Below are 25,840 nucleotides of genomic sequence, written 5' to 3' on the forward strand. Positions count from 1 at the left end.
CGGGTTCAAGATTCTCGCACATATTTCTAATATTGAGCGCTACTTCAACATGTCGACAATTCTTCATGTTCTTGGTTCCTTATTTTAACTTGTAGAGACATAATCATATGAGATCTCATAAATAAATAGTTACAGGTACCTGAACCTCTTATGGAGGAATAAACATTTTTGTAGTCTCTACACTTTTCAAGATAGTTTGCCTCTTCAACAAGACCATCATCCTTCTCTAGGATATATCTTTTTGAACTAAGTTTTAGACATGCCTTAGTCTAATAATAAATTTTCCAACTGGGATATTAAGTTAGAGAAGGGTATTTGCAGCATATAAGGAATTTAATAATTCCTTTTATGTCAGAGAATGCATCTTTTAAACTTCTGGTTCATAGTGCGAGTATACATATGCATTCTTTACAAATTTTCAGAGCTGCTTAATTTTCTCTCCCCCTAATGCTGAGAAACAACAAGTAAGATATGTAATATCTATCGGTAATGGCTCAAATTGATTACATAATCTCAGCTTTCATTGTGGTCTCACCTTAGTGCGTTGTGGTGGAGCAATTGAAAATATATAACACACATTGAAAATTCTTAGAGAGATATTAGGTTCCTGACCATGAACCAATTGTGATGGGGAGAATTCTAATGGCTTTTTGGCTTGATGCGTGTCAATGTTGCTACCAGTAAGGACATTTGTTCTCATATATAATTGTCTAGCTATAAATAGGAGGCGTTTAATTAAACAACTCAGCTAGATCACCCTGAATACGAACATGTGCAACTAGAGATTCAAAATCATGTCATTTACCAACTTGATCAAGGTTGGAATTTTCACTCTATCAATATTGTGAGTTGATGACATATTTGGCCATTTAGTTGATGCATCAACAAATTTATGAAATACTTAAATGACCCATAAAAAGAGTGAATACGCGCACATGTATCGCATCAAATATACTCAAGAGTATGAGGGATTCAAACCCATATATTTTACCAATTATTAATTGGTCATGAGAACAATATATAATAAGAATTCATTATATTGAAGAATCTTCAGGCTCTTCGATGAGTACTCATATGAATTCATATACTTTCGCATCATAAGACTCGGGATGGTCTAACCGGTCATGCCAATCACATTCAATTTGTTCCATATATTGAACTTTCTCATTCAAAATAATACTTCAATGTTTGAAGTAAATTTTTTTGGCGTTTTAAAACCTTCAAGGATTTTGATATTTTCAACCCATAATTTATCGTTACATCAATTAGATGTAATTGAAGTCCTTCAAGACTTTCAAATTAATATGAAATATGTGTAAATGACAGTCGTGTCACAAGATGAGTATTTCATCTCATAATTTAGTTAACTTGTATCAGTTGCATGGAAAAACTCAAAAGGTTGGACATCTTCACATGTCTGGATTACTACTGATCCAAGCAATATCTAACAACAATGTTTATACTGCTCATTGTATTCCAATACTTTGGTACCAATTTAGGGGGAGATGAAGGAATCAGAAAGCATGAGATCATGCACCAATGTGAGACTCTAACTCACACTTCAATTCTCAACATTCTCCCCCGAAGTGTGAGTTACAACCATATTATTATGCTCCCCCTCAACAAGCTATTAGCAATTGCACTGCAATTCGCTTCATCATCGTGTCAATAGGACACGTCGCCTGACCACTCCATTGTGTCAAGAAGACTTTCGATATAAGGAGTCATTATCACGGTCACATCAACCATTGATTCAAATACCACTTCTATGATTGCAACCGCATCTGGGTTGTTTCTTGCAAAAATATCATATTATTGATCTATGGATCTGTTCAAGAGTGTCAATAATCCATTTTAAAATATTGCTTTGAAATTTCACAGGCTTCTTCTAGAGAGCCACCACAAAGTTTCATTTCATGAAACAATATCAAATATACCATTTGATGTCCTTCAGGGACAATTACCCATGCCTTAAAAGGATCACAACTTTTGTCATGTTTGTTAAAATATTCACTTCAGGGAATATCTCAATCATTCCTTAATATAGCTACTTCAGTAGCTTACATGATAGATACATTTGTTTCAATCAACTTGATCATTTATAATGATAGCGATATAGTTCTTCAGGAACTATAATGTAGATATTGACAAAAGATTATAGAGTCTTCTTCTTTTGTTTATTTCAAATAGCTAAGTTTGTTTAAATATTCTTTTATGATACAATAAGGAAATCTAAATACATGCAAATAAATTTATTTATCAATAACTAAAAGAATTTTATGACAAACTCATAGAATTATTTCAAAATATATTCTCTTCATGATCTCATAAATATTTACAGGAATGTAAAAATATTTCTTTAAGATTTACATACTAACTAAAATAGAGCATATCCACATACAAATGTTACTGCATGTATTCAAAAATAATTACATTTTAATTCTAATTTTATGCTACAAAATCAATTGATATCATATAACTATTTCCCATAATATCTAGACACAAAATAAAACACTAACTATAAATGATAATTGAAATTATGTTTAACAAGCACAAGATCAAAATGATTTTCAAGTTAATACAAGATATTAAAAAATACACGTATATTCAAAATTTTCAGCTTGTATTTGAAGATAATAACAATCATGCGGTTGGAAAAAAAAAAACGTGGCATATTAGCCGAAAAAATAATAACCGTGACAGTATTAATTTAGCAATTTGATTTTATTTTTACGACACTTAAAAATGTTGATCCCACTGTAGTTGTGAAAATATTGTATTTAATTCAAGATACATAAATCAATCAATATATTCATTGGGGTGAATCAATTTACATGTAATCAATTCAGGAAGAAAAAAATAACATATAAAAAATAATCAATCAGTTTAATAAAGAGATCAATTCAATTTAAATAATTTAAATATAGTTTATTTTATGACTCTTTTCTTGATCTCTTTCCATTATTTTAATATGACATATCTCACGAACTTTCTTTATCTTTTGCACATCTGGTGAGATGATTCAATAATATTCCATTCACGTCAAGGAAGGAATGAAGAATGATCAAATCAACTAATCTATATATATATGTAAAGCACACTTGTGTTTTTTGCATGCAATAAATGCATTAAATCATAAAAGCTCACATACTTTTATATTAAATACATTAAAAAATAAATAATTTAGTAAATTAAAAACTGAAAAAATTTGTATTATAAAAACCTATTCAACTACTTATATTAAATAACAACATTCATAGACTTAAAATTGACTTGAGCTTTGCATTTAAAAAATCAAAATTAAAAACAAAATAATATTTATTAATAATTAATTTAGATAAAAAAATTAAAATAAAATTATATATATATCTATATATATATATACATATGTAAAGCAGACTTGAAAAAATAACATTAAACACATAAAAAGAAGTAAATTTATTTTGAATTAAAAACATTAAATAAAAAAATTTAAAACTAAAATAAAAACTACATCTACTTTATTATTCATTATATTAATTATTAATTGTTAAACTTTTCAATTTCTCATATTTAAAAGTAACTATTAAAATTTAAAAATTTTCAATTTCTCTTATTTAAAATGAAATATTTAAATTATTTAAATTTTAATTATTCATTTAAACTTAAGGTGAATTTTTAAAAAATAATAATAATTTAAATCGACTACCTTACATTAATGACAATAATAGATTGCTAATAATAATTTGTTTATATTCTTTACATTATTGTTAATAATAATTATAAATCTTATTAGTTATTAACCTTGAGTTGAGAAATTTTAAAAAATAAAACTTATTACTTAAAAAAATATTTATTAATAATTAATATCGAAAAAATAGTTGAAATTAAAAAAAAATGTCTCTATAAGATATTATTATAACTATATCGAATGTGTACATTATTTGAAAAAAAATTAATATAATTTTTGATCTATTATATAGAAGTAAAAATAACTTGAGGAAGCATAACAGAGAAAAATAATTATAACAAAAGTTGAATAAATTTAAATTTACTAAATAATATTTTACGATACTAAAATTATAACTTATTATAATTTCTATAACTTATTATAATTTTTAAGTTAAAATTATTTCAAGTTCAAAAAAAAGTAAAAATTATTTTATTGTTGATAAAAAGGTATAAAAAAAATATGTTATTATAACTTATATTAAAACTTTCTTACTTGATTTAAAATATTTTAAATTCACTTAAGGATTTTTCAAATTATTAAATTGGTTTTTAAAGATTAGTTATGATTGAAAAATAGAATAACATATGGGGACAATAATTGAGTATCAATGTTTACAACCGGATATATGATAAATCAACACATCTGCAATTGAAACCACAATAATAAACCTAAGAACAGAGAACCCAAATCAATAAAATATATTACAACCAAAGTTTTTAAAATTAATTTAATACTAATACAAAAGAAATTTAATTACACTGTAATAATTTTTATACTATATTAAAAAAAAATAGTGTAAATAAACCCGTGCAACGCACGGGTTTTATTTCTAGTGATATGTATAGAGATATAGAGTAATTTCTCTCATACATTCAAGTATCCAATAAATCTATTGAATCTTTTTGAGATTTAATATTCATAAAATTTTTTAGTTCTTCATGAACTGTTCTTTGTGTATTCATGCTATGGTACTTTTGGACTCATAGCTCAAAGAGAATATATCTCAATACAACTCGGATATGATCTTCAGGAATCATATTAAAAAAAAGTTCTACTACGGTACTTCTGGACTTGTAGGTTATCAATCTTCAGGATTCATATTTTAGATAATCAACTACGGTACTTCCAGACTCGTAGGTTATGAATCTTCAGGATTCATATTTTAGATAATCAACTACGGTACTTCCAGACTCGTAGGTTATGAATTTTCAGGATTCATCTATTTTTCCAATGAATCTTCATGATTCATTCAAAATAGTTCAATTACAGTGCTTCGTGCTTCTGGACTGTAAGGCTATGAATCTTTCTGATTCATGCAAAAATAATTCAATTACAGCGAATCTGAACTGTAATGCTATGAATCTTTCTGATTCATGCAAAAATAATTCAATTACAATGCTTAATGCTATGAATCTTCAGGATTCATGCAAAAATTGGTACTTTTGGATTCATAGTTATGAATCACTATAAAAGAAAAATAAATGATTTGAAGAAGAAGAAAGAAGAGAGAAGATAAAAATAAAAATTATAACCTTCCACATGGATGTGGTACTTACTCGCTTGAAAGAGAATTGAAAGAACTTAGGAATTCTGGAGAGACGATCGTGCTGATACCGTGTTATGAATAAAGAGTACACAAGTATGGAAAGAGAGGAAGAGAGATGTATGAGAGATAGAGGAATAGACAGATGGGGATACTCTGCTAGGTGCAGACTCCCTTGTATTTATATTATTAGGTTTAGAGTATTGAACAAATATACATGTGGGTCTAGCCCATAGACTCCTAACTCAGATGGACATCCATATATTCATAACAAAAATAAACAATGACAAACACCTTTAATAATAATGTTAAATAATTTTGTAATCATATGGATCTCATCTTCGAGAACGAGGCTGGTAGATTACCCAATGCCACATTTCAAGAACCAATATTTTTCACTCTATCTTGTTGTGGCAAAAGAACAAAATTACAGTATTATTGGCATATTTCGTTTTTCCGACCTTATGGAAAGTCCTCATGTCGCATCTTTTTTTCTCATTTAGTGTATCTCTTATAATCATTTAGTTTACCTAATAGTCACTTTGAGATACCAACAATCCATGTGCATTGCATGTATGATAATGTGATGTTTGTATGGTAAATGGAACATATAGCTAGTACGTGGTACGCTTCAAAGCTATTTTAAAGAATCACTTTTTCTGTACCCAAAAAAAGAGAAGAACCCACTTTTTCTATAGTGTCGTCACAAAATATCAGCCATTTCCATGAATATAATATATTTTTGATGAATAAGATGGGGCTAAATGCTCAACAAGTGGAACTAAGATCAAGTAAAGAGTATTACAAAAATGAAATATTTAAGGGATGGGACTATACTAAAAGCAAGAAGATTCTAAAAAATCTTAGAGGATCGAGGGTTGGGAAAGAACACAGCTGAAGAAGTAAAATAAACCAGGAGCGCAATCAACAACACAAGAATATAACGTGGAAACTCCAAAACCGGAGAAAAAACCACGGCCGTTGTCAAAACCGACAACCAGAGAATAAACACTATGTGAAAATTGTTACAACACATAGACTTCACTCTCAACCACCCCATAACCCCAGTACACCCACACTCTCCAAAGTAAATATTTGAACTACATCTCACAATACTCTAAAACAAGAGCATAAGAGAAAAAAAAACACAAATATAAACTTAAAGTGTTTTCAGGTGCTACACCTTTTGGTGTTTTTGGTGTGTTGAAACAAGGAGCCTGAGATCCCTATATATAGTATTAAACCCTCCCACCCCTAACTAATCTAAGCGATGTGGGACTTCTCTAAGATGCATAACTTGATCTTTTTTCTCCTTCATTAGCAATGTGGGACTTACATTGCAATCAACCCCAACATCGAGCTTAACGTACATGGAACATGGTTAATTAATCTGTTTTTGGCAAAAGTACTGGTCACATAATTGGTTTCTCTAGAGCTGTGCTTCCAACGAAAATTGTGATATTGGCAATCAAAGAGAAGAGCTCTCTCGCCAAAGAAGAGCAAGGAAGCTTATAGAAACCTACGAATCACTCTCAATTAAGACTTTACAAAATCCGCGAGCTAGAGCAAGCTTAACCCCATGAATGATCCCTCAATTTTTAGCTTTTGAATCCCCCAATTTCAGAGTACCCAGCCAAGAACCTCCCTTGATATATAGTCCTGAAACAGCCCCACACTCTAGTGTTATATACCGGGGTGAAATGAACCATCTGTATTAAGTTTGATCTATGGCTCTGTAGGAGGGGATTGACCAATTAACCAACACTGTCTTGAAAATTCTCATCCCTGCTTCTCGAGATGATTGAGCTCCCGCATCCAACTTAAGATCATTAACCATATGGTTTACCTGTCAAGTGATCACCGCAGTTGTCTTACCATTTCTATTAGATACTAATACTAATTCATTCCTTAATCTCCAAACAACGTCCAAAGCAACTCCAAACACCACACACTAGAGTATACCAAGATGACATAGTGGACTGGAAGGGTTCATAAATTCATTCCTAGCTCTCCAATTTTCTCACATGGAAAGGGATTTACGAACCTATGTATCACTGTGACAACTGACAAGATTACTAGGATCACCATGATAAGTTTCAAATTCAAAGTTTAGAATCACCGTCACTAGGATCATCACCAAGATCAGTTTCAAGTTTCAGGTTTAGGATCACCGTGACTAGGATCACCAAGAATAATATTTCAAGTTTCAGGTTGATAATCACAGTGGCTAGGATCACTGTGACTGGTAGGGTTCTGAAATTCATTCCTAGCTCTCCAAAGAACGTTCAAAGTAACTCCAAACACCACACACCAGGGTATACCAAGTGGGTCCCATAGGTTCAGAAGTTCTTTCTTATGTGAAGATAAAATTGACAGATATACACCTCTTTTGGATTCTCTCCCAACTGCGAGGAGGAAAACTAACGTGCATGTGACACCATAATCAATTTTAATTAATCTCCAAATATGACTTTTATATAAATATTTAAAATAACCATCTATAAAAGGAAAATAATTTGAATCTAAAATCAAATGACACTTTGTCCATCAACAACTCCTAACAGTGTTGGTAGCTAGTTGAACTTCTTAAGCATTTAGTTGAGAGTTTAATTCTTGGACCGTGTGTATAAAAAATGATTTGTTAGGAAATACATATTCACTTAATGTAATATTTGATTCTCGAGAGTATTAGACTCATGTCTGTCGGCTGTATGAATACCTTAATAATAATAAAAACTCTTTCATAAATATTTTAAAAACTGCCCAAGACATTCTAAATTGTAATTTTCTAAATAAAAATAAATAAAAACACATTTCCTTAATTTTTATAAATTTTGTAATATTTTTAGTCATTTTCGTCATTATACAACATAAAGTAATTCTAATCATAGCTAGTTACTTTAACGAAATTCTCTTAGGGGTCGTTTGACACACAACATTAGACATGATAGTACAAGCTTACACAATACATTATGATTTTACCATTGTTTGGTGTTAACATTATATTGTATAACCTTACACATCAATACCTTCTTATATATTAAAATGATAAATTATTTAATCCACCATATAGATGACGGATAAGACAGAATAAGACAGAATAAGAGTGTGATGTCTAAACTTCATATTTAATTCACTGCACCACCATCACCACCTTCCACCGTTGCCACCACCATCCTCCACCTCTGCCACCATCGTCACTGCCGCCATCACCATCGTTATCGCCACTGCCACCACCGACACCACCCTCCACCTCCGCCTCCATCACTGCTACCACCGCCTCTGCCATAATCTTTATCGCCATTACTACCACCACCTCCACCACCACCACCACTGCAATTACCACCACCATCATCACCATCACCTTCCAACACCACCGCCATCATCATCACCACCACTATATACCGCCATGATCCACCACCCCCACTACCGCCAAAGCCACCTCCATCCACCGCCGCCACCATTGCCACCTCTACAGCCACCACCACAACCACTATCCTCAATCACCGCGATCACCATTGTTGCAGCTACATCAGTCGCCACCGCCATCTTTACCACCACTAGCACAATCCTGATTTCTATAATATCTATCATGGTTCAATATTTCACAAAACATGTCTATATTAATTTAAATGAAATAATAAGTTATACACTACATGATCAAATATTGTATAGTATTAAATTTTTAGCAGACCTAATACTATTAGGGTTAATATTACCAGACTTTATACTATCGGGCCTTATACTATACAACATATTAAAGGGACCCTTAAAAAATTCACCTTCGTGATAAGTTATCCAAACATAAATCACATTATTTTAACTCACGTTTACAATACTCACTATTTTGCTAGAATCAATGCTACCTTTACCTTTCATTTTCTTATATATAAAATAATAAGAGAAGGTTTTTTTTTTTGGTCAAATATAACAGAAGGTTTAATGAGCTGCTGATTTGTTTCTTCCCTAACCCAAACCAAGCTCTTCTGTTCTTTTTGTGACAATGGGCCAGCCCCTCCACCAATTCATCCTGGGCCCAAACTCCATCTAATCACTCTCAAAAAATCATCCCTTACTTTCGCATCGCCTCTCCTGATTTCACTACTACAAGTCTACAATCCCTATTTTTGAATATTGGCATCAATCTCCTGTAGTAACTCCTCTTCATCATAACCCACATCCCTCAAATCCTGTAACATTCCCCCTCCATTCCCGCCGCACTTTTCAAATTGCTCAACCTTGACTCGCTCGCTCATCATCACCATCACGGATTCACGGCAACACTTATGCTCCGCCACCGGCTATGATCACCTCCTTCCCATCCAGACTAAATAACACTCATTTCTCCACCTCAAACCAAAGGTACGCTAGTCTTATAATTAATCAATACTACTAGTGAGAGTATTATAATTGCAGTCAGATAATCATGGTTCAAACATGCACTAATAATATCTTGATATCGTTTCTCTCAATCATTTACCAAAGAAATTGACTGATCCATTTCCATGCATGTACCATTTGCCTATAACCGGCCACTACACAGGACCATACTGTTCTTTCCCAACACGTAATTATAAACTTTATGTAACCGATACTAATTATTTTCAATATTCTACTTAATAGCTCTTAATTCAACAAGTTCTTTGAATTCTAATTGCTTCTCAAAGTGTAACGCCTAAAATCCCTTCCATACTATAAATATGACCCTAGCTTGTCTATTTCTTCCAAGCCACCAAACAGAACTGAAACCTCTCTCAAAGTTACAATCATACCATGATGAAGTTGTGTCCAAAGCTTAGAAACTCTTCTGTAATTCCTTTTTTCTTTCTTACATTCAGCTTTTCACGATGCTTTTCTTTTTGTTTCTTCTCAATGTGATTCGACTTTGATTATATCGAATGCACTTTTCTCTTATCTTTTCCAGCATTTCAGTGTTTTTTTATACGCTATTTACCGTGTTCCATGACTAGAAATTTTGGTTTTCTGCAGGTTGTCGGGGTTATTTTCGCAGTGGTGCTATTGGGATCACTAGGAGTGAAGGTAGCAGAATGCAGAGTAGTAAGAAGATTACAGGATCTTGAGTACCCTGCTATCAATTGCAGAAAACATAGTGCAGTTTTGACTGATTTTGGTGGTGTTGGTGATGGCAAAACATCAAACACCAAGGCCTTTCAATCTGTGTTGCACCTGCTATGGCCAGGCCCAGGTTTGGCAAAGTCTACAATAGGAAGCCCAAGTCCACTGGCATTCTGTCAAATGACAAGGCCTTCTAGAATGTTAGGATTCCTAAATAACCACCTGATGAGGTGTTATTATTAGTAGTACAGCTAGGGGGGGGGACCACTAGGGAGTGAGAGGAATATATGTTAGTTATGGTGAGAGAATGAGGTAGGCTTGTTTTTGGGCTTAGGATTGGGAGAGAAGAGCACTCTCGAATTGCTCTGTTTATTTTCCTTCGTTTCTTGTATTCTCTAACACAATTTCTGGGTTTCATACCAGAAATTCAGTATAATCAATACAATTTCAGTTCCAGTTTCCTTCATATTTTCTGGTACCTAACATTGGTATCAGAGCTCCCGATCCTGAGGGAGCTTTTATGGTGGTTACGCGAGCTGCAATGGAGTCCAGAGTTGATGACCTTGAGCGATCTGTTACCACGATGAAGGAGATGGCCACGGAGCAATTTGAGGAGCTCCGGCGACTCATCATGAATCGGGAACGGAGGCGCACGCGAGGAAGATCGAACACACCCAGAAACCGGCGACCATCGCGAGACAGAGAGCGAGATCGCGACGCTTCGTCTTCGCACTCCGGGTCGCGAACCGGGTCGCGAACCGGGTCGCGTACCTCAGACCACAGCAGGGAGCGATTCGATCACCCCCATCGCGTCCATTTGCGTGCTGTGACTGGAAGAAGGGTCGACATCCCCATGTTTGATGGAAGCGATGCTTATGGGTGGATTAATCGTGTTGAACGGTTCTTCCAACTCAGTCGTGTAGGGGAGGAGGAGAGGTTGGAGATGGTGATGATTGCCATGGAAGGGAAAGCACTGGGATGGTTTCAATGGTGGGAAGAGCAAGCTGTGGAGAGAACCTGGGAACCTTTCAAGCAAGCCTTGATAAGGAGATTTCAACCCACCTTGGTTCAGAACCCTTTTGGCCCTTTGCTTAGCATTAAGCAAAAAGGGAGTGTCATGGCCTACAGGGAAAGCTTTGAAGAGGCAGCAGCACCCATGAGAGGTGCTGATAGGGAGATCCTGAAAGGAGTGTTCCTTAATGGATTGCAGGAGGAAATCAAAGCTGAAATGAAATTGTACCCTGCTGCTGATCTTGCAGGATTGATGGATAGGGCCTTGTTGATTGAGGAAAAAAATTCTGCTCTCAGAGGAGAAAAAGGAAAGGATGAGGACAAACGTGGGTGGAAGGATAAGGGTGGGTTTGGAAGCAAATCTTCAAGTTATGGGGGAAAGCACATAAGTTATAATTCCAGTCATCAGGGGAAGAACAATACTGGACAGGAAACCAAACCAAAAGAGACCCAGGACGATGGAGGGAATGAAACTAAGAACCCTGAGAAGAAGTGGCAAGGGGGACAAAGACTCTCTCAAAATGAGTTGCAAGAGAGAAGTAGAAGAGGATTGTGTTTTAAATGTGGTGAGAAGTGGGGAAGAGAACATGTGTGTGCTAAGAAACATTTCCAATTCATTCTCATTGAGGGAGATGAAGAGGAAGAAGAGGAAGACATATTTGAAGAAGCTGAAGATGGTGAGTTTGTTTTGGAGGGCAAAATACTGCAATTGTCTCTTAATAGTAAAGAGGGCTTAACATCTAACAGGTCTTTCAAAGTTAGAGGAAGACTTGGAACAAGGGAAATCTGGATTCTGGTAGATTGTGGAGCAACCAGCAATTTTATCTCCCAAAATATTGTGAATGAACTAGACTTGGCTGTTGTAGCAACCACTGAATATGTGGTGGAAGTTGGAAATGGGGCCAGAGAGAGAAATTCAGGAGTGTGCAAGAATTTGTCACTGGTAGTGCAAGGAATCCCTATCACTCAACATTTCTTTATCCTTGGGCTTGGGGGCACTGATTTAGTCCTGGGAATGGATTGGTTAGCCAGCCTTGGGGACATTGAGGCCAACTTCAAAGAACTTATTATTAAGTGGAACCTTCAGGGCAAGCAGTTTGTGTTACATGGAGAACCGCAGGGTAATAAAATTCAGGAAGCTTGCAAAAACATAAAGAGCACAAGGAAGAACAAAGACCTGGATTTCTGTCTTTCTCATGAGTTTGTAGAAGGTATCAACATAGCAGTAGCTGAGGTCCCTGCTGAATTGAGAACCGTTATTGAAAAATTCCCTGTGGTGTTTCAAGAACCTCATGGGCTGCCTCCTAAGAGGCCTACTGATCATGCTATTATACTGCAGCAAGGAGCAGCAGCACCAAACATAAGGCCCTATAGGTATCCATTCTACCAGAAAAATGAGATAGAAACTCAAGTGCAGGACATGCTCAAGAATGGGATTATAAGGCCCAGCATTAGTCCATTCAGTAGCCCTGCAATTCTAGTGAAGAAAAAAGATGGAGGGTGGCGTTTCTGTGTTGACTATAGAGCCTTGAACAAGGTTACTATACCAGATAAGTTCCCTATACCTATAATCGATGAATTATTAGATGAGATAGGTTCTGCTGTTATCTTTTCTAAATTGGACTTAAAATCTGGTTATCATCAAATAAGGATGAAAGAGGAGGATATTCATAAAACAGCTTTTAGAACTCATGAAGGACATTATGAATATCTAGTAATGCCTTTTGGGTTATCTAATGCTCCTTCAACCTTTCAGGCCCTCATGAATCAGGTTTTGAAACCTCATTTAAGGAAGTTTGTTTTGGTTTTTTTTGATGATATACTAATCTATAGCAAGAGTTTAGAATTGCACATGGAACATTTGAGGTTGGTGCTCCAAAGCTTGCAGGAAAATCACTTAGTAGCTAATAAAAAGAAATGTTCATTTGGCCAACCAGAATTGGTCTATTTAGGTCATGTAATCTCCAAACAAGGAGTAGCTGCTGATCCCTCTAAAATCAATGACATGCTGAATTGGCCTCAACCCAAAGAAGTGAAAGGGTTAAGGGGTTTCTTGGGTTTGACAGGGTATTATAGAAGGTTTGTGAGGAATTACAGCAAGTTAGCTCAACCTCTAAACCACCTCCTCAAGAAAAACAACTTTGAATGGAATGAGGAAGCCAGTCTAGCTTTTGCCAAATTAAAGGAGGTAATGACTACTGTTCCTGTGTTGGCAGCACCAGATTTCAGCAAGGAATTTGTGCTTGAGACTGATGCATCAGGAAAGGGGCTTGGAGCTGTTTTGATGCAAGAAGGGAGACCAATTGCATTCATGAGCAAGACTTTATCTGACAGAGCTCAGGCAAAATCAGTATATGAAAGAGAATTAATGGCTGTGGTTTTCGCAATCCAGAAATGGAGGCACTATTTACTTGGTAGCAAGTTCCTAATCCACACAGATCAAAAGAGCTTAAAGTTCTTAGCTGACCAGAGATTGATGGGTGAAGATCAGCAAAAATGGGTTTCCAAATTGATGGGTTATGATTTTGAAATCAGGTACAAACCTGGAGTAGAAAACAAAGCAGCAGATGCCTTGTCCAGAAAAATGCAATTTTCTGCCATCTCATCTATTCAGTGTGAAGGCTGGAATGACTTAGAAGAAGAGTTATTGGCTGATGAAAAATGTAAAAAAATCATGCAAGAGCTATTGACACAAGGGCAATCTCTAGCAGGGTATCAATTAAGGAAGGGAAGACTATTTTATAAGGACAGAATAGCGTTACCAAAGGAGTCCAGCAAGGTTCTCACCATACTCAAAGAATACCATGAGTCTGCTCTTGGAGGCCATGCAGGGGTCTTTAGAACTTATAAGAGAATCTCAGCTCTATTTTACTGGGAAGGGATGAAGATGGACATTCAGAAATTTGTGCAAGATTGTGAGGTTTGCCAGAGAAACAAATATGAAGCATTGAATCCAGCAGGTTTGTTACTACCTCTTCCTATACCATCACAAGTGTGGTCTGATATTTCTATGGATTTCATAGGGGGCCTTCCTAAGGCAATGGGGAAGGACACCATCTTTGTGGTGGTTGACAGGTTCACCAAATATGCCCATTTCATAGCTCTCTCACACCCCTATAATGCTAAGGAAGTGGCTGAAATATTCATAAAGGAGGTAGTAAAGCTACATGGGTTTCCCAATACCATAGTTTCTGACAGAGACAGAGTTTTTCTTAGCACTTTCTGGACTGAACTCTTTAGATTGGCTGGAACCAAACTGAAATTTAGCTCTGCCTACCATCCTCAAACAGATGGGCAGACCGAGGTAGTAAATAGGTGTGTTGAAACCTATCTCAGGTGTGTGACAGGAACAAGACCTAAGCAATGGCCAAGATGGTTGTCTTGGGCAGAATTTTGGTATAATACCAACTATCATTCTGCCATCAAAACCACTCCCTTCAAGGCCTTATATGGGAGAGACCCTCCTGCTATCATCAGGGGAACTGATTCTGTCACTTCAGTAGAGGAAGTGGAGAAGCTTACTGCTGAAAGGAACCTTATGCTAGATGAACTCAAGGAAAATTTGGAGAAGGCTCAAAACAGAATGAGACAGCAAGCAAATAAACATAGAAGAGACATTCAATTTGAGGTAGGGGATCTTGTGTATCTCAAGATTCAACCCTACAAACTCAAGAGTTTGGCCAGGAGGAAGAATCAAAAGTTGAGCCCTAGATACTATGGTCCTTATCCTATAATAGAGAAGATCAATGCTGCTGCTTACAAGCTTCAATTACCAGAGGACAGCCAAGTTCATCCAGTATTCCACATTTCCTTGCTCAAAAAAGTAGTGAAGGAGGGGATCGTCAGCCAACCATTGCCCAAAGATCTAAATGAAGGGTGGGAGCTTCAAGTAGAACCTGAAACCATCTTGGATGCCAGACAGAATGACCTTGGAACCACAGAAGTTCTAGTGAGATGGAAGAATCTGCCAGCTTTTGAAGATTCCTGGGAAGAATTGGACAGATTGATAGCACAATTTCCAGACCATCACCTTGAGGACAAGGTGAATCTTCAAGGGGGGAGAGATGTTGCACCTGCTATGGCCAGGCCCAGGTTTGGCAAAGTCTACAATAGGAAGCCCAAGTCCACTGGCATTCTGTCAAATGACAAGGCCTTCTAGAATGTTAGGATTCCTAAATAACCACCTGATGAGGTGTTATTATTAGTAGTACAGCTAGGGGGGGGGACCACTAGGGAGTGAGAGGAATATATGTTAGTTATGGTGAGAGAATGAGGTAGGCTTGTTTTTGGGCTTAGGATTGGGAGAGAAGAGCACTCTCGAATTGCTCTGTTTATTTTCCTTCGTTTCTTGTATTCTCTAACACAATTTCTGGGTTTCATACCAGAAATTCAGTATAATCAATACAATTTCAGTTCCAGTTTCCTTCATATTTTCTGGTACCTAACAATCTGCAATCAGCAATCTCAGCCACTATGCGAATGATGGCGGGGCTATACTGGTGGTGCCACCAGGGAAATGGCTCACTGGAAGCTTTAATCTCACTAGCCATTTCACACTTTTTCTCCAAAAAGATGCTGTCATTCTTGGATCCCAGGTATTTGACATCCATTGTTAATTTTTTTTTTTCATTTTTCATTTTCTCCTAAATCAACACTTCATTGACCAACATTAACAGGTTGAATCAGAGTGGCCCTCACTTCCTGTTCTTCCATCATATGGCAGAGGAAGGGATGCACCTGCTGGAAGGTTCAGTAGTCTCATTTTTGGAACACACCTCACTGATGTTGTTATTACTGGTAAAACTACAAGGACCATATATTATCATCTCATCTCTATTAGAATTTGTTAATATCATGCCTCTTTGGAAAATCTTTTTTAATGTCACATGTTTTGAATCTGTTCATTAGGTCACAATGGTACTATTGATGGGCAAGGATCTTACTGGTGGGACAAGTTCCACAAGGGACAATTTAAACTCACCACGCCTTACATGATTGAGATTATGTACTCTAGTCAAATTCAAATCTCAAATCTCACTTTGGTCAATTCTCCATCTTGGTTTGTCCATCCAATTTACAGCAGGTTTGACAATGATTTTCATTTCAATTTATGTTCAATCTTCATGGACCATATGTTCTGTTATTCTCATGTTCTTGTCACACCTTTCACTGCAGTGACATTATAATTCAAGGGCTGACCATTCTTGCACCAGTTGACTCTCCCAACACAGATGGAATTGATCCTGGTAATTTTTATATCATTTCTGTAATTCTATTATATATAGTTTACTTCCACTGGATTTCAATTTAGTCTTTAAAAGATGGAAATTATGATTAATATGATCCTTGAAGGATGAAAAAGGACAAAATCCATTTTAGATCTTGAAAGACTAATTGAAATTTGGTTTCATCTTTCGGCGGCTAGTTTGTCTACTTTCTTAGCCCTGATATTTTTCATCGACTAAAGTTACTATTCACTCAAATTTCAATCATTCTCTAACTATTTTTTCCTCCATTTTACAGATTCTTGTTCAAACACTAGGATTGAAGATTGCTATATTGTATCTGGTGATGATTGCATTGCAGTGAAAAGTGGTTGGGATGAGTATGGAATCAAAGTTGGGATGCCAAGCCAGCACATAATAATCAGAAGACTTACATGTATATCCCCTGATAGTGCTATGATTGCTTTAGGAAGTGAAATGTCTGGTGGAATCCAAGATATTAGAGCAGAAGACCTCACTGCCATCAACACTCAATCAGCAATTAGAATCAAAACTGCAGTTGGTAGAGGAGCATATGTGAAGAACATTTTTGTCAAAGGAATGAACTTGTTCACCATGAAATATGTGTTTTGGATGACAGGTTCTTATGGATCACACCCTGACACTGGCTTTGATCCAAAAGCACTTCCTACCATCACTGGAATCAATTATAGAGACGTGATTGCAAAGAATGTCACATATCCTGCAAAGCTTGAAGGAATTGCTAATGATCCTTTCACTGGAATTTGCATTTCTAATGCGAATATTGAGAAAGTGGGAAAGAAATTGGCATGGAATTGCACTGATGTTCACGGTGTTACAAGCAATGTGTCTCCTGAGCCTTGTGCATTGCTGCAAGAGAAGCCTGGGAAATTTGACTGTCCTTTTCCAGCAGACAAACTTCCCATTGAAAGTGTTCAACTGAAGACTTGTTCCTTTAAAAGTTTGTCACTCTTCTGAGAGAATGAATGTATTTTAAATTTTGAATGTAATACAATAATGATGCTATTGTTATCTATGAAAGAGTTCTGAAAAAATTAAATCAAAGTTAGAGAGTAAACATGCGTTTTCCTTAGTACCAAAATGTTGTTGGGGTTGGATTACCTTTAATTGCTTATTTGAGCTTATGTTAAAACATAAATATTTATGCAAGTATTTGACATAGCTTATGTAATTGGCTTATGCCTTATGGCCTATTTACAAGTTGCTTTGAACTAATTTTCATAAACTGTTTTGATTAATTTATGAATAGCAACTTATGCGTTATGTTAACGCATAACCTATGTTCTAATTGGTTAAATAAGTTTCTCAAAATAGCTTATGAATAAGTAATTAATCTGCTTATCGCTTAATTAATTTGTTTACTCAAAACACAACCTAATCAGCACCTGGTATTAATGCCCCAAGTAACTCTTAGTAGATCTGAGGTAAGCTGTTTTGTGCCCTCAATTGGGACTTGGGAGGTCTGATTCTTGGAAGTGGATACCTGATCAACATGGAATTTTTTCAGTCAAGTCCGCCTATGAGTTTCTTCACTGGTGTGACAATGTTCAAAGGGATAATTTTTTTATGCTGCTGTGGTCCATCAAGGCTCTGCGAATGCGATTGCATTGAGCTGGAAAATGCTTATTAATAGGGTTCAAACCAAGGTGAATCTGAATTGACGAGGTGTTGTCATTGCAAATGCTTGTTCTTTGTGTTCTGTGGCTGAGGAAAGTACTGATCACTTGTTCTTCTCATGTCAGAATTTGGTCAAAATATCTGAGTGGTTTGGCGAGTTCTCAGTCCTTCCTGATGATAGCCATGATCATTTTCTTCAACATCTGGGTGGGAGTGGTTCTCTAAACCTTAAAAAAAAGGGGTTGGGTGGTTTGGGACTTCCAATTGTTTTCCATGTTGAGCCTTATAATTGAATAATTTTTCTTGGTCCCTTAACTATGGAAAATTTTGTTTTTGGTGAGTGACTTATGGTTTTATTTGAGCAGGGAAAATTTAGAAAGGACTCTGTTGGGGATTCAAGCACCTAGATTGCACGAATTAGTAGAGCGAGAAATCACAGATAAAACAAACAACATCTTTGGTCACGCAGTTCAGCCAAATTGCCTACCTCTGCGGCTATAGAGTAGCTATAGCTCATTTGTATTACTTGTGGCATGAAGCATGTGGTACCAAGTACAACTTTTAGGGTTACATTGTTATCCTATTTATAGTGGATTCTATTGATCTCTATTTTACAATAAAATCCTAATAAATCCTATAACAATCCCTTAAAACCTTTTACAATCCACATTAAATCAAATCCTAATAAACTAAAGATTCTATTCCAAAATATAATGAGCCAAATCTCAACAATCTCCACCTTGGCGAATTCTGAACTCCCCTATGAAGATCCGCTGCTTTAGTTTCCTGATTCTGATTTCTGGGATTGAACTCCACCTTCTCAACACCCTGTTGCTTCACTCCTCCACCTTGGCATCCATCCACTTCTCCTTCCCTGGCGTGGCCATCGCCTCTTGAAAGTAGACAGATCTCCACCTTGTTCTGTGTCTTTCAGATCCGTCGGTTTCTCCTCTCACAACGACATTTGCAATCCTTGTTGACCTCCCTTCGCAGCGGAATATATCAGTTGTCACTATGGTTACTAACCATCGGCCCCTCCGCAGAAGTTACTCGGCCGTTACCATGGTTACTAACCATCGGCCCCTTTGCGGAAGTTGTCCAGCTGTTACCATGGTCCCACGAACCATCGGCTCTGATACCACTTGTAGGGGATTCAAGCACCTCGGTTGCACAGAGTAGTAGAACGAAAAACCACAGATAAAGCACACATCATCTTTGGTCACGCAGTTCAGCCAAATTGCCTATCTCTGCGGCTATAGAGTAGCTATAGCTCCTTTGTATTACTTGTGGCATGAAGCATGTGGTACCAAGTACAACTTTTAGGGTTACATTGTTATCCTATTTATAGTGGATTCTATTGATCTCTATTTTACAATAAAATCCTAATAAATCCTATAACAATCCCTTAAAACCTTTTACAATCCACATTAAATCAAATCCTAATAAACTCAAGATTTTAGCCAAAATTATAATGAGCCAAATCTCAACAGACTCCCTTCCTAACAAAAGAAAAAAAAAGCATGCTTAATTGTCAAAAAGAAAGGAAAGTGCCTTGACAATTAAAAAAACAAAAAAAGACAAAAACACTAAAAAGAAAGAAGGAAGGAGACACAAAATCATAACATTTTGCTCAGGTCTTGTTGAATAAAAAAAGTCACTCACCCCAGAATATTTTGAGAGCCCTTGTGTTACCCTTTTCTTGATTTCCCTACCTTTTCCTTAGCCAAAGTTACAACCGTTTTGAAGTCTCTCTGATTCTTGTTACTATGTAACTGACTTTGAATTGATTAGATTACTAGGGCTCTTTTATATGCTTGTATGTTAAAGCACCCAAAAGGTGAGATGGGTGCTTAATATGCGAGGAATTCGATGAACTCTGGTTTGGAGATTTTACTCGCTTGTGCTAACCTTTCCTTTTGCGTTAAGTACATTGACCTTTTCTCTTTAGTGAAGTGTCTTTTGTGGTTAAAAGGCTTGAGCAGCTGAAGATGAGGTGATTAGTTATGTGCTTGAGGACAAGCTGCCTTTTATTTTGCGCTTGAGGACAAGCTGTCTTTCAGTATAGTGGTGTGATAACATGAATTTCTATGGTCTTTTTCTCTTTATTTTCTTATCTTTTATTTGGTTTTTTATTATCTTTTTAGTTATTTATGTAGAGTCTTTAGTTGCATTTAAGTCTTTTATTATGTTAGAGTCATCTGAAGGTGCGAAAAACACTAAGGGAGGGGGGGGGTTGAATAGAGTTTTTGAATAAAGGATATACTTTTGAACTTTTTCCAAACTCAAAGATAATAACTAGGTGCTGAGGAATATAAAGTAAAGTACGCAAGTATTTTATCCTGGTTCACTTGAGATAAAAGCTCAAGCTAATCCACTCCACCCGTGAAGGTGATTTCTTCCTTCTTTTGATGAAGGCAATTCACTAAAATCAATGAGTGTTACAACTGCACTTTGCTACCTGCTAAGTGACTAACAATACACTGATTTTCTCACTAGTATTCTCTTAAGAAGCTCATCTATCGATCCTCTTAAGACTAGCTAAACACTGAATCAACCTTGATTCAGTCCTCTCAAGATCCGACCAACCTTGGTCTCTTAAGGAACTTTACAATGTGTTTGTAAAAGGTTTCGGGTTTACAAGAGTTGCTTCTGACAAGCTAGTAGTAAACTCAGATGTTTAAGAACAGTGAAGAAATAATGCTAAGAGATTGGTTCGAATAAGTTGAATTGTTTCAGCAAAGTTTCTTAGCTTCTTTCTTCTTTCTTCAGCCTTTAAATACTCCAAGGCATATGATGTAGCCGTTGCTAGGGTTTTGCTCGTTGGAGTGGCAATCTTGTAAAATCAGACTGCTAGGCTGACGAGGTAGGTGGCGGACAGACTGAGACTGTACGATGTGTACTGTGATAGCGACCTGTCCTTTCACCAGCTGACTTCTGATCTGGTGTGCTTCAGATGGACGTTGGTGAAGCTACTGATCAGTGTCAGACGAAAGCTTGGATCCTCTGACCTTGCAACTTCTGCTTCTGGACAAGTTCCTCAGAACTTCTGAATGCCAGAGCTAGAATAGCTTGGGTCTTCAGAGCCAACTTCTTGTCGGTCTTCAGAACTTGAGTCTTTCTTCTTCAGAACCATTCCTTCAGGAACAACTGGTCTTCAGAACTTCTGACTCCGGTTCTTCAGTACCTTCTGAGAGCTTCTTACTTCAGAACTTATGAAGTATATGCCACTGTTCTGAACGAAATGGTAAGCTAGAGAACTCTCTTATGGTTACCCTTGGGTCTTTATCTTCTGATTGGATAGGCTTGGATCAGATTCAGAACCTGTTTGTCACAACTAAAGGAGACAAACGTTAGGGTACCACAATTGTTCATCATCACAAACCTTAATTGTAATCATCAAAATATAGAGATGCAACCACTGATCAAACCTTGATCTTACAATTTCCCCCTTTTTGATGATGACAAAACAAGTATTTTGATGAACAATTCTTAAACATTAAACTGAATACACAGGAGAGAAAAGATTAGAGTTTAAACTTATCCTTGTGTAACGGTTTGTGTAGCTCCTTCTGAATCTGGGATAACACCTGATTTTGAGCTGGGGTCTCCCCTGACTCCCCCTGAATCTATGACTTGATGAAATGATGAAGAGTCTAGATTCGGAGTCTAGTTATGTGATCAGATTATACGCTTAGAGGGATGTGTACTCATCAAAATTTGATGGTTCAGAGCTGGCGTAGATCACATGAGAACATAGAGTATTGTCCAGGTATTAATGGAATAAAGCATCAGAAGCAGATTAGTTCAGAATACTGAACAAAATGTATTCCTTATTTAGGACGCTGGCAATATCTATGTGCTATAAGTATTTGATACTTATTCTCTTCTACTGGTTTTATATAATATAAGAAAAAGTTTATCAAAACCATTTTATGTACTCCCCCTTTTTGTCATAAGCAAAAAGAGTGAAAAAACACAATTAATAACAACAACAATCAAGAATTAATGCAGATAAGAAACTTGTTATTATTAATTAACGAAGAGGGATACAGAGGATAGAAAGCAAAACTAGAAGAACAATTTCTAGATACACAAGAAGGCACGATAATTCTTCATAGAGAGAAGCTGAAGGTGTAAAGGACGAATGTCCTGATCAATGGAGGCTAACTCAGTAGCCAGTTCTTCCTTCAGAACATCGCTTTCACGGATACCAGGGTTGGAGGCAGCATCCTGACCAACGTCTTGTTGATCTTCTTCATGTTCAAGAAGCATACAAATGCCCTCGAACTGAGCTTCAAGATCCTTCCGGCGAGAGGCCAGACGAAGGAGGCTGTTCAGAACTTCCTGAAGATTCTGAAGACAGTGAATCTGGTGGGGTGTCAACCAACAATCGAAAAGATTGTCAATCTTTCCAAGAGCTTGAGAGATCTGAGAAGTAGAGAGATTAACACTCCATGAGAAGACTTGGTGAAAGACCAGAGTCTTGAGGTCAGAGATCAACTCAATAGAAGTCATTGTTGTTTTAGAATTGAGAAGAGAATGAATTGACTGAGTTGAAGTGAATTGCGGTGTGATGGAGAAGAAAGAAGGCAAAAGATTATAAGGATGAAAAGTAACAGAAAAACATGCATAAACTTATCAAATCATAAAAGCATGTGAGTTACTAAAGGAAATGGACGATGCATTAAATAAGAGAATAGAATTTAACACAGTCAAACAAGAAATAAATTCATAGACAATTAAAACAAATGCATGAAAGATAGATGAGAGGGGTTCAAGGCTTTGATGAAGAGGGAAGATTCTCGATCAAATACTTCATAATGGCTTCCATTCTGCTGGAGGATTCCTGAATCTGCCTACTTTGTTCACTCTGAACCAGTCCTTGTTGCTCAACCATCTGAAACAGCCTCTGCTGATCATCTTGAATTCTGTCAATCCTGGCAGCAAGAGTAGCAACTTCTGGAGCTTGAGCAGGAGTAGGAACTTCTGCCTCTGATGGAGTTTCAGTATCAACTTGAATTGGCACTTGCATCTCAACTTCATCAACATCTGCAGCTTCCAGAATGACTATTCTGTCAGAGCTGTCTTCTGCACCCTCTGCTGGAATCATCTCAGCATCTTCTAAGGTACATTCAGAGACGACATAGTTTCTTTCAGCCATAGCTCTTCTCAAAGGTTCACAAACTATTTGCAGCAATCTCTGCCTTTGCTCTTAGGCTCTCTCAGACGCATCATGAACCCTCAGACGTTTCTCACTGCTAAGCTGCTTCTGAAATTCCTAAGCTCTGCTTTCTGACCATCTTCCGAAGGCAGACCACAGACCATCAACAAATGAAGCATCAAACTGATTATCAGTTACCTGATATAACCATTGCAATCTTCTGGTTGCCTCTTCAGAGAACTCCTGAATGAGTTGAATGAGATTTTGAGGTCGGAAGGAGGTTGCCAAGGTCAGGATAGGCTGAGGAGTTCTGGTTGCATTTGAGCTTGAAGCATTGGAACTATTAGTTCTGGATTGTCCTGAAGGAGTAGAATCAATCTCATGGTTCTTCTCTATTCCTGAATGGTCAGATTCATCCATATGCTCAGCTTCAGAGATCGTTACTTGCCTTTGCCTAGAGGTAGCAGTCTTCTCAGGTGAGGTAAAACTCAGATCTCGTGAGTTTACTGCAGAATAGTTGGACAAGGATACATAGGAAGTTTCAACAACATCTTGGAGCTGATCTTCAAAGTTGGAAGCTACTTGTTGAATAGGCTTCACATTGAAAGGAGGTTTCAAGGATCTGAACATCATCATCCTCTTTTTTTTCCTCAGCAGGGATCTCACCAGTTTTGAGTTAACAGGAGGGTCTTTGAAGTGGATGGAGGCTTGGGAGTGAAATGTTGAACCAAATTTCTCAAGGTAGCCTCACTTTGAACGATACCTTGAATGAAGGAATTGAAAGAGGTACAGGTTCAGTTGTGGTGGATGTGGAAGTGGTTTGAATTTGGATGGATGGAATGGCAGTGGTAGCTGTTTGGATGTTTGATTGGGGGGCTTGTGTTTCAGCTTGAGAGAAAGCTTGTGTTTGAGGTTCTGTTTGAGTGGGAGCTGTTTGGGTTGAGGTAGGCATGGAAGTAGATATAGGCAGGGGTTATTCAGGAATAACTACTAAAGCAGAATCAGAGTTAATGCTTTCAGTAATTACCTTACTTGGACTTCTGATGAAAGTGGTTCTGGTGAGCTTTGCAGCCCTTGCAGGATCAGAAGTACTCTTTGATCTTCTTTCCCTTTGTGCTTCTGAAGCAAGGTCAGATGCCTGCTTTGATTCTGCCTCTTTCTGTTGAAGTGGACCATTCAAAGACAGTTTCTTTTTTCTTCACTAAGGGTACTTCATCAGAATCCGTGGATTCTTCAGCTTCTGAAGATTCCCTTATAACCTGAAGCACATTCTCAATGATCTCACAATCATCCTGCTCATCTTCTTCCTCAAAAAGAACTTTTCGCCTCTTGGCCAGGGGAACATCATCATCTTCAGTCTCTTCACTTGAGGGTTCTTCCAAGGAGTTCTCAGAGCTTTCAGACTCAGATAGTTGAGATGATTGCATTGAAGTTCTCTTAGGAAGACTTTCTGGAGTGGGTTCCTTGATGACCACTGACTTGGATGCAGCTTTCCTCTTTTTAGATTCCTCTATCAGAGTCCCTTTGCCCTTAAGATCTGAAGGCTTGCTGCTTGTTGCCCCTTTTTGATTTCCTTGTTGCCCTCTCAGGAGGACTATCAGGAAGTTTTTTGACAAATTCCTCAAGGGTGATAGGATCTCCTTCTCTTCTGAGCATCCTCACATACTCCAGAATGCATGCTGGATTGTCCTTTTTAGACCATAGAGGAAAGTCATCAACAGGGTAGTTCTTTCTGACGAAACTCTTCAGATGTGTCTTCTTTAGGTTCAATCTGAACTTTCTCAATAATCTGCATTCTCTTCAGCTTAGTCCCATTGAGAGCATCTCTAATGGACATAGCCAAATCATCATGAAGTCCTAGATAGAAAAGAGTCTTGACCAGTCGATATTGAGTAAAGATATCTGAGAGTAACCTTCCATAAGGAATGTAAGAAATAGACCTCTTGTTCTCAATTCCAGTAGTTCTTGACTTCTCAACACATTCCTTCAGATAGTTGAAAAGCAGAAATGGCAGACATACAGGCTCACCCCTAGAAATGTAGTACATGATTACCTTCTGAGTTGCATTGAGGTAATCAGTTCCGCCTGTTCTGGGATGGATGCAGGATATGGAAAATCTTCTGCCAGATCTTCATCTTGGGCTTCAGATCCTTTATAGCATACTTGGTCCTATCCATGGACCAATTGTCATAAATAGCAAAATTGACAAGCTTCCTCATGCTAGGAACATTAGCATCAACATTTTTTATCCTTTTTCCCTGTTAGAACTCCATACCCAACAACTTTGCAATGGACTCTTTTGAGATCACAATCTTCCTATCCAGCACATGGGAAACGACGTAGTAGTCGTTGCAAACTGCATTTTTTCCAGAATTCCACCACCAGTTTTGTAGTAGATAGGACCACAGAGCCTATTGAAATAACCAGACCAACCCTGCAAGTCGACTTGATCC

The 25,840-nt window shown here is 37.0% G+C and overlaps 1 protein-coding gene across 1 annotated transcript; it reads left to right on the top strand.

Annotated features, from left to right (window-relative positions):
• The first annotated feature begins 10,061 nt into the window (after positions 1-10,061).
• Positions 10,062-17,566, top strand: LOC130748395 (probable polygalacturonase). Its single transcript, XM_057601620.1, has 6 exons — positions 10,062-10,427; positions 15,788-15,937; positions 16,019-16,139; positions 16,251-16,425; positions 16,518-16,588; positions 16,866-17,566. The coding sequence occupies exons 1-6, from the start codon at positions 10,218-10,220 to the stop codon at positions 17,564-17,566; spliced, it is 1,428 nt and encodes a 475-aa protein (XP_057457603.1). The 5' UTR covers positions 10,062-10,217.
• The last annotated feature ends 8,274 nt before the right edge of the window (positions 17,567-25,840 follow it).

This window comes from Lotus japonicus, chromosome 3, assembly GCF_012489685.1.
Source record: "Lotus japonicus ecotype B-129 chromosome 3, LjGifu_v1.2".
NCBI lineage: Eukaryota > Viridiplantae > Streptophyta > Magnoliopsida > Fabales > Fabaceae > Lotus > Lotus japonicus.